The 10,766-nt window shown below is 40.6% G+C and overlaps 1 protein-coding gene across 8 annotated transcripts in view; it reads right to left on the reverse strand.

The window, feature by feature from the left end:
- DCLK1 (doublecortin like kinase 1) overlaps positions 1 to 10,766 on the reverse strand; it is a 352,644-nt gene that overhangs the window by 88,421 nt on the left and 253,457 nt on the right. For all 8 annotated transcript variants that reach the window (XM_082700457.1, XM_082700459.1, XM_082700458.1 and 5 more), the window contains exon 5: positions 8,839 to 8,955. In XM_082700457.1, the coding sequence (XP_082556583.1) occupies positions 8,839 to 8,955 (117 nt within the window). The remainder of the gene's footprint in view (positions 1 to 8,838; positions 8,956 to 10,766) is intronic.

Below are 10,766 nucleotides of genomic sequence, written 5' to 3' on the forward strand. Positions count from 1 at the left end.
TGAACCTTTCATTGGAATGGAGGGAGAGGCATCCTGCATTTCTAGTATTTAAATCATTATTATATGCCACGCTCTCTCAAATATCTATCATTGGTTCAAATCTGACTCAAACATAGCTCCTTATTCCTCATTGCCTACTGATGTTTCCAAAACAACTCACACTCCACACATCTGAAATGGACTCACCCACCACTCTGCCTCAATGCTCAAACCTGCTCCTCAGCACTGATTCCTTTCTCCTCTTCTGGCCTCATGTCCAGTTAAATTCCTGATTCATTTCCTTTACAAATCTACGCCATTCCCATCATTGCTCTTTAAATTCCAGCCCGACAATTTCTTTCCAGGATAACTGCAGCGGCCTCATGGAGCCTTCCATGACCCTTGGCCCCTTGTGTAGCCATTCTCTCTACTACTGTAACACTGTTCCTAAAATTCAAATAAAAATCAAATCATGGTCTTACTAAAATTCTCATTCATCCCCTAATATCTACAACAAAACATGCCTTCATGAGCCCATGCAATCCACAACCAATGTGGCTACCACCACCTTCTCCAACCCTTTCTTCTAATCTATCATCTGTTTTTATTGGACTAGACACTGTTCCTTAAGTACGCCATACACTTTCATGCCTTTGGGCCTTACCTCACATTGTTTCTTCAAGTGGTGATGCCATCCTGGCAGGATCCTTCAATTTGTTAAGTCCTTTTGTCTTGGAAGTTTTCCTTGACCCCACGAATGAGACCTAACCCTTTCCTCCTCTGGGCTGTCATGGCACTTTCTACACTATTACAGTTATATGGTGTATATATATATATGCTTATCTCCCAATTTGAAGGCCAAAGTATAAGCAACTTGAAGACAAGAGCAGTGGTTGAATCATCTTTGTATCCTTGGGACTGGATACACACCTGGAACACGGCAGATGTTCAGGAAATATTCATTTAATTAATATGGGGCTTTTCCAGTGAGGAGTTCATAAAGGCAACTGCTATAGGCTGCTGTCTGCCTCCTACAGAGAGTGGGTCAAGATAATGGTTCAAAGCTTTGAAGAGTACCTTTGGAGACACTCACCAGCTGAGGGTGAGCACTAGCAGGAACTGATAGGTGCAGGGACAGAGAATGGAAGGAGGACTGAGCTTTACATGCAAGAGAAAATTCTAAAAACACAAGGGATGACTCATCAACCCCCCTTGATCTTCTTGGTGAATTTGGTTTTCAAGAATTCCCTCAGAACACTAAAACAGCAAAGATCCTCCATAGAATGTATAAGACTGAAATCTAAATTGTAGGAAAGGACTAAGCTAACAAAAAATAATAGTCAGAAATCTGCCTTTGAAGGTGTTTGATACAAATCAAAAAAAGTTGACATATTGGATTAGAAAGCTGATTAAAATTCCCTTTGCTTCCCCAGCTTTGATTCCTGTCTTATCTACATATGTTGCATAAAATATTTTTATATAACTGTAAAAAAGGAAAATCTGAATAGCATAAATAAGAAAACTTCAGGATTTCCAGAGTCATATATAAGTGTGAAGCCCGGGGAGAACAGAATGGTGCTTCAGTCATGGTAGAAGGTCATTAACTAAGTCACTCAACTTTTCCCTCCATCATACATTTACCCTTGTATCTCCAGCACACAGCACTGCTGGTCAATGGTGGAATCTCAGTGCATATTGGATGAATGAATGGTTGTTGCAGGAGGGTTCCTGCCTTAGAGGACAAACTTGTAAAGGGCAAGAAAGTGCATCAGCTTGTGCCTGAATTGATGGCACCCACTGGGTCTCCATTATGTTTGCCATTGGCTTTACAGAGAGTCTAAAGAGGTGTTATTTTATGATAAAGAGGTGACCATCTGTTTAAATGGAAATAAAAATTCTAAAGCAAACATAAAATCCCGAAGTTCTTATAAGTGATCCATGCGGAGGTCAAAATTTTTAAATCTGTAAGTTTTAAGGACTGCCATAATGAAAATTCAAGGTAGGTAAATGTGGTTGTCTTTACTTTTAATGTTTATCTTTAATATTAGGAAACCAATATAAAGCAAAACTAAACATCTGTTTTTATTGAAAAAAATTAGTGCATAGTATATACTTTTATTCTGGAGATATTTTGTTTTAACTTCCTTGTGCAGATAAAGGAATTTGTTTAAAAGAATTTCACTTTTAAATTACACATTTTATGAGACGTCTGTGTTCCAAAGATAAACACACATGAATAAAGATTCAACCCATATTAAATACTCTTTATGGTACTTATATATATATTCTTGTTTCTTTAAGAAGCAACTAAAAACCACTTTTCCCATTCCTTCGTGATAACCGCATTCAATCGTCTGGGGGCTCATTACTCTTCATGTGTGTTATTAAGGCTCCTGGTCTCTCTTTTTCTTCGAGTTTCAATTGCCTTTTCAGACTCTCTCTGTGAAGGAGATTAATAATAATTCAACAGGTATGTGAGTTATGTTATCTATAAATTATTTAGGGGGCTTGACCTATGTGCTTCTTGAGCATACAGGCTGTTTCTTTCATCTCTGTATTATCAGTGCCTAGTAAATGCCTGTACTTCTTGCTTCTGATGTGTCAATGAACACCTTACATTAATAAATCATCTCTAGCTTCTTTCAGTTCCAAGAAGAAGAATGAGTAAGGGACGAAGGGAAGATTTACAGGGGATTCTCATTCTTGTTCTACCACTGACTTACAAGGGAAAGTTTCTGTCTACCACTGACCATACATCATGAGGTTGGAGTGAATTCATTTCACCTCCTGGAATGCTGGTCCTGGGACGAATACTTGGGCTTCTATTGCAAAGTGTTATGTTGTTGTAAATTGCACTGTTAAACTAGGTACTGTATTAGTGATTTCCTGGAGATCAAGTCTCTCATAAATAGAGGTGAAGAAACAGGTATCAAGGATAGCTAGCCTGCCTGGTCTGAAGCACTGGTAGCCCCAGGCACCCGCCCGGAGCTGCCATGATTAACTCTTATCACTCTGGGCCAAGCAGTTACCCCAGCCCTCACTGCTTCCTCATTTCTAAAAACAGGCTATATTATTATATAACAAATAATATTATCATGTCTTGATTGTAGTTGGAAGTTGGTTAGGAGAATCAAAAAAGATCAAAGACAGAAAAATCCCATGTAAACTCTGATGTATTTAAATATAAGTTAAGAGTATTATCATGAACAGTAGCATGGCATGAAAACTGAGCAAATCCCAACTTTGTACTCTGCTCTAATCTCTGTATAATGTAGGATGATGAATATTGGAAGTAGAAATTGAACAACTGAAACAAAAATGATTTCAAACTTTGAGTTGATGCTTTAGGGGGAGAAACCTAGATTCTTTAATGTTAGAAAGTCAGGTTCATTGGTGATAATTGGGTTTGGGGCCACATCAGCACTTTTAGGGGTATGGAAGTAAAATTATCCACGTTCTAGTCTTTATGATTTCTGAAAAACAGGGAATAGGCCATTTTAAGAAAATGGTGATGCAATTAATGTAGAGATAATTCAGTGTTCCTTTCTGCTGCTTTAAGGGCCGTGCTTGAGTGGAGCTGGGAGTCTTAGGCTAGCACAGTGGAGGGCACTGAGGCAGGCATTCCCTTGATACCTATCATCTGTGACTGCCCAGAAAAGAAATGGAAACTGGACTTCCTAAACTCTGGGCTCAGGGAAATAGAGCGGTCTTGGGAACGTTGACATAAGCCACAAATTTGTGACTGGGTATTGCTGCTCTGTAAACCTCTCTCTTTAGAATCATCCAGAGGAAGGTGATAAGATTTGGCAGCAAGTCAGAGTCAAGGGACAGTCATTGCTTATTATAAGCTGTTACACAACAAAGAAATGGTTTCATGGCATATTTCTAGATCAAAATACAAAACTTTCTATGCATAAAGGCCTTACGTTAACCAAAATGCGACCAGTGCCCCTTAATTAATTTTGACCTAGAAGGTAAAAAATACCTCGAGTGAAGTTTAATTTTAGAATGGATTCCAGTTTTCCATATAAAGTATCATGTCATCTGCGAAGAGAGAGAGTTTGACTTCTTCTTTGCCATTTGAATACCTTTTATTTCTTTTTGTTGTCGGATTGCTGTTGGTAGGATGGATTCAGATTCTACTCTCTTAATGGAAATGACAGTACCCGGCAGGGGCACACCTATCATAAATTCCAAGTTAGTGCTGGTCAGATCAACCAGATTTTAACTTAAGTTGAAAGGGCTCAGGGAAACAAAAGAGAAATGCTTGTTTGAAAAAAATCTATTGATTCTGAGGTTCATGCATCCTTCCCATTTTAGACTATTAATTTTTTTAAAAGATTTTATTTGACAGAGAGAGAGAGATCAAAAGTAAGCAGAGAGGCAGGCAGAGAGAGAGGGGGAAGCAGGCTCCCCAGTGATCAGAGAGCCCGATGTGGGGCTCGATCCCAGGACCCTGAGATCACGACCTGAGCCGAAGGCAGAGGCTTAACCCACTGAGCCACCCAGGCACCCCATCCTTCCCATTTTAAACTTCTAAAAAGGATAGTTACAACTGTTGGCAGTGACGAATAGATATACATTTATTACATTTGTCTGTCTGCTTTTTAGAGTTTCTGAAATTACTTTTGGTAAATGATACACTCATCTATATTTATAAGATTATAATTAGATATATTAGATATATTATATTTATAAGACTTATATAATCTTAGAGATGCTGAGTAGTGATTATGTTACCAGTTAATCCTAAAGCGCAATAAACGTCCTGTATTCATAATTATCTTTTTAAAATTAGATTCATGATTCTTTTTTGTAAACTCAAATTTTAGATTCATTTTTGGAGTAGAACAGGTTTTTCACTATTTGCAAAGTTATTTCTGAGTCGCAAAAATTCTCTCTCCATGTTTTTCTCTTGCGTTCCCTCATTCAATCTTGGCTGCCACAAATCAGACAGAAAATGCAAGGACACTTCTTTTGCATCTATAGTAAAAAGCTCAGCAGCAGACCGTAACTACTCCAGATTCATGATAACATTCTTCAACATGTGTATGATAATCTGACTTATCCCTCTTCCTTGACTTATGAGGACTAAATAGAAACAGAAAAAAAAAATTCTGCCCAAACCTAGGAGCACTTCACTGCCAGCCCACAGGTCTTAAATATAAAACCTGTTAAACGAATAAACAAACAAAAATAAAAGTAGAGCTAGACCCATAAATACCGAGAACAGACTGATGGTTGCTAGAGGGAGTTGGGGGTGAAGGGGACTGGGGGAAGCAGGCTTCCAGTTAAGGAACGAATAAGTCACGGGGATATAAGACACAACACAGGGAATGTAGTCAATGGCATTGTATGGTGTTGTTTGGTGACAGATGGGAGCCACACTGTGGAGAGCACATCACAATGTATAGACTTGTCAAATCACCATGCTCTACACCTGAGATGAATGCAACATTGTGTGTCAACCCTACTTCAATTAAAAAAAATAAAAATAAATCAACATTTTAAAAACTGTTAAAAACAATCACAACAGGGGTGCCTGGGTGGCTCAGTGGATTAAGCCTCTGCCTTTGGCTCAGGTCATGATCCCAGGGTCCAGGGATCAAGCCCCACATTGGGCTCTCTGCTTGGCAGGGAGCCTGCTTCCCTTCCTCTCTCTCTGCCTCTCTGCCTACTTGTGATCTCTGTCTGTCAAATAAATAAATAAAATCTTTAAAAAAAAATCACAACAAGAAGTCAATAGCTATAGTGCTTAAATAATGCATATTGATTCTGTTGAAATAGCCATACTGTAAAAGACAGAAGAATTTGGCTAATCATGTGTTATTAGATATTTACTCCATTACACCTGGTATATACTAAGAAAAAAGAGAGAAAAGATAAGAAAACTTTGTCAATGTCAGACTCGTTTTGGATTGGGGACTAATTTTGTTTTTTTAATGTCGTTATTTTTAATAGTATTGCTAATGTTTCGGGTACTATGGGGCTTCTTTCTCCTTTCCATGTTATACTAAAGAGCCAAGATTTTAGGGGTAACAGGCTGGCTAGGCCCAAGATCTCTTTCTTCCTTACTGCTCCATGGGGGTTCACTGGATAGCCCAGGTTTGCTCAAAGGAAATGAGCAGTGTTCTTTGGTCCAAACTGAACCTGTTCCAAAGAGCTCAGTTTTAACCTATGGGCTGGTTTATGAACAAGCTTAGTCAACAAGGTTAATTTGTGGACCTCTACAAATGTGGTCTGTGTGTAGGTGGTATCTCTCTTGAAGGCAAAGACTTTCCCCCATATCTGTTTCCAGAAAAGGGTGGTCTTCAGACCGAAATTCTCTCTTGCCCCAGGTAATCGGTTCTCTGAAAGTGGGTCATTGTAACCTGGGTCTATACTTCATGGTGTCTAGAGCTCTGCTCTTGGGTTGCAAGGGTTAAAGATGGACATTGCCCCTTGGAAGCAAGCAGAGGCGTGGAAAGGAAGTCATCCCTGTCATGCCAATAAAGGAAGATTAGCAAGCTGTATCTTTCACTAGATTATGCACAGTCAGATGACTCCATGTATTTATTTCCCTCTTGATATCTGCAATTCATTAATTCTCAAACTTGGACAAGCATCGGATTCACCTGGAGGGCTTATGAAAACCCAGATGGCTGGGCCCTTTCTCCAGAGTTTCTGATTCAGTGGGTCTGCGAAGGGGCTCATCAAGACTGCATTTCTTTTCTTTTTTTTTCCTTCCTTCCTTCCTTCCTTCCTTCCTTCCTTCCTTCCTTCCTTCCTTCCTTCCTTCTTTCCTTCCTTCCTTCTTTCCTTCCTTCCTTTCCTTTCCCTTTCTTCCTTCCATCCGTCTTCTTTCTTTCAGACTTTATTTATTTATTTAACAGAGAGAGCACAAGTAGGCAGATCAGCAGGCAGAGGGAGTGGGAGAAGCGGGCTCTCTGCTGAGCAGGGAGCCCGATGTGGGGCTCGATCGCAGGCCCCCCGCGATCATGACCTGAGCCGAAGGCAGACACTTAACTGACTGAGCCACCCAGGTGCCCCAAGACTACATTTCTAACACGTGCTCAGGGGATGGTGCTACTGCTGGTACAGGGAGACACATTTTGGGAACCACTTTCTGAACCCACTGATTCTCATCATATGGTGCAAAGACCATCTGATTAAAAATCGTCTAAAATACTTGCTAAAACATAGGTTTGTGGAAGTTTATGGCCCTCGGTCAGAATCTGGGGCGACCGTCAGAATGACCTTTACTGAACTCCCAGGTGACATTCATGCACTCTGAACTTTGAGTCTCAATACCTTACCCGTTAGCAAGTCTCATTTCAGGGTTCTATCCAGTCTGGGTGAACTACGTCATACTAAGGAAGGAGTTCTCAGCCTACCCTTACACGAGGAGGAGCCAAAAATCTGCATCTTAGCGCCAGCTATGATATGAGACACATTCCCTGGCTGGTTACAACATAGGACACGCTGTGAGGAGGCAGTGGCTGCCCATTGTTAACCACCCTTTGCGGGAGATTCAAAAGAGAAGATCTTTGGACACCTGTCTAGGAAAGAGCTATAACCAGTAAAAGTCCAGAGAGAAGGTAAATCTCAGAGAACCAAGTTGAGCTAGGTGTTCCGGCTAGCCAGCTTATGAAGAGCTCCTTTTTCCAAGACTCACTTTGGAGGTTATAGTATTATTTTTTATTAGGAAAAACAGATCATAGCTCCTCTATTTTTAAGGCTGGAGGTATAACGTACACTGTAGTGTAAGAGCTGGTGAAGGATGCCAGAGGCAGGCCTCAGAGCCCCAACTTAGAGATCTTTGGATATGCCTCTGGGGCCACACTGGTGGTTACAAGAAGGCCTCCGTGTAGGCCCCAAAGGTTTTTGCCTCTGTTTATAAGAGCTTCTCTGTCTGCATGAGATTAGGGACAATCACCTGGATGTATGTATTGTTTAATAATTCCCATTTAGGGGCATCAGTGTGGCTCAGTGGATTAAAGCCTCTGCCTTCGGCTCGGGTCATGATCCCAGGGTCCTGGGATCAAGCCCCACATCAGGCTCTCTGCTCAGCAGGGAGCCTGCTTCCTCTTCTCTCTCTCTGCCTGCCTCTTGTCATCTCTATCTGTCAAATAAATAAATAAAATCTTTAAAAAATTTCCCATTTAACAGTTTATATGATTTAACAAATAATTCCCTTCGACAGTGAAAAACACCTTATTCCTGAAATCAGACAGAAAAAAGGAAAAACCAAACCCAACCCAACAGACACCTAATGGCCGCATGTCATTTTTAAGACCAAAGAAGAAAGATGCAGGGCTGAGATGGTCATTTCCTGAGTCTACCTCCTGTTCTAGCACCAGCACCAGAGCCACTGGGAGGTAGGACACAGACCAGAGCCGCTGCAGCTTTCCTTGACCCAGGCTCGCGTTCTCACTGCTTTTAGCTCCAGAGTCGTGTTGGGGTCCAAAGTAAAACAGGTGTTACACGCAAGTTTAGCAAAGACAGATTGGAAACTCCTCATAAGCCAGACCCACACAGAATAAACGTCTTGACGGAGACTTGTAGAGTTGGGGGCTCTTAACCTGAAAAACTGATTTTTTTTTTCTTTAGTAGAAATGAAGCAAGTCAGTGGTATACTTCTATTTGTGGGCAAATCGGGGTTTGCCGAGTCTTTGCTAAGTAAGTTTTCCCAAGCTCGGTGCTTTTTCTTAAAGCTAACCTGTTAGACTCTGGCAAATCTGTTCCACCACTCCAACTTGTTCTAAAATTGTAAACCAGAATCTCCTCTATCTTAAAAACCTCATACTCTGGGCTTCATATACCCTCTGCTCATCACGCGTCAGAAACAACACAGTTTCTTCATCTCTGTTGACGTTTTACCTGAGCTGGTTGAGGCAGGGGATTTGCTGCGCCTGGAAGGTCCTGGGCTCTTGGTGGTGCTCCTGCGGGATGATGAAGCTATTTTGGTGTAAGAAGTGGACTTCACCACTCGACATTCTGGGGGAAAGAACAACAACCACAGGTCATTACAGGATCATGGCACAAATCATTCAAAATGCACAGTAAACTGGAGACAGACATATCTGGCCCCCCTCAGTCCTATCGAATTCCTGCCAGTGCCAATTCCTGCCACTGCTTATCTAGAACAAAAGAACCAAGAAAACAATGAGAAAAGGGCACAGTGGGCGTTTTAGACATTGAAGTAAATAATATTCTAAGCCTTCTAGTTTACCTTGTTTACAATGATATTTTGGAGAGATTAGGGGTAATAGCTTGGTAGAAGGGTGCATTTGTTGGTTTCTCTCCACCTACCTCCTGCGTTATTTGGGTACATGTGTTTCTTTCAGGATAGATCGTTTTTTCTTCCAAGAAAAATGTTAGACGAAAGGTCAATCTCATAAACCAAGATATGCTGATGGAGGCTTCCACCCATCAGGTCCCAACGTACTGCTCTTGGGAATCCTTGCAGTGGTAGCAATGGATTTTTTTTTTTTAACCATATGTGAGAAATGACAGCATTCACTCAAAAGCGGTAAACTCAGCGAAGAGATGACTTCACCCTGCTACAAGGACACCATGTGAGTGTGCGCCATCACACAACTGTGCTTATAGGACGGTTCTTGGCCTGAGGATGTAAAACAACTTTACTTTTATTATATTTAAATCTTTGGTGTTTGTGTTCTTGAAATTTAACACTAAACATCTTCAATAGCAGAGAGTTTTTTTATTTCCTTCCAAGTGAGCTGCACTGACCAATCACAATGTTGTGTAAATCTACCCATCTTATTCTGAAGAAACCACTTTTAAGTACTAAAAAATATTTTTATGCTTGTACTGATAATCAGAGTTCACTGTGGGTAGAAAAGTATAGAGGATATTTAAAAAACCTTTTCCGGTGATACTTTTTTTTTTTTTTTTTTTTTTTTTGAGGGTGGTATACAGACTAAAATTTTCTAGAATTTTTTTCTACTCAGTTTCTATTTAAACAACTTTGGGATTAGTCTGTATATGTTGATCTGCTACTAACCTTTTCATACCATGATATATTGGGAGCATTTTCACCCTGTCTTTAAGGGAACATTTTACTACATGGATTTACCATAATTTGCTTAACCAAATTCCTACCGCTTGGTATTAAACTTGGGTTCAATATTTCACTATCATAAATAATTCCATGAATAACACCCTTCTAAATGAGCATGCAGGTACCTGATTATTTCTTTAGGATAGATTTAGCCCCTAGCACTTGAAATTTAGTTTCTAGTTACTGGAAACCAGGGGGCACATTTTGGATGCTTAACAAACTCTGCTGAAGGAAGCGGGATTGTGAGTCTAACGGGGAAGCACTTTTGAAAAGCTTTGACCAACTGCCCGCTAGACAGGCTGACTCAAACCATACTTCCTCGGAGTATGAAAGTCGTCATTAGCCTAACCCCTCACACAGCTTACGTTCTGTCGTCTCAGAAAGTCTTTAATTTCTACACAAATATTGGACTTTGTTGCCTTAAATCTGAATTGGTTTGATTACCAGTAAAGTTGTATATTTTCCCCCATATGCTTGTTAACCATTTGTATCCTTTGGTATTATTTGCTCATGTCTTTTTTTTTTTTTTTTTTTTAAAGATTTTATTTATTTATTTGACAGAGAGAGATCACAAGTAGGCAGAGAGGCAGGCAGAAAGAGAGTGAGAGGAGGAAGCAGGCTCCCCGCCGAGCAGAGAGCCCGATGCGGAACTCGATCCCAGGACCCTGAGATCATGACCCGAGCCGAAGGCAGCGGCTCAACCCACTGAGCCACCCAGGCGCCC

This window comes from Mustela nivalis (assembly GCF_964662115.1).
Source record: "Mustela nivalis genome assembly, chromosome: 15".
NCBI classification, from domain to species: Eukaryota; Metazoa; Chordata; class Mammalia; order Carnivora; family Mustelidae; genus Mustela; species Mustela nivalis.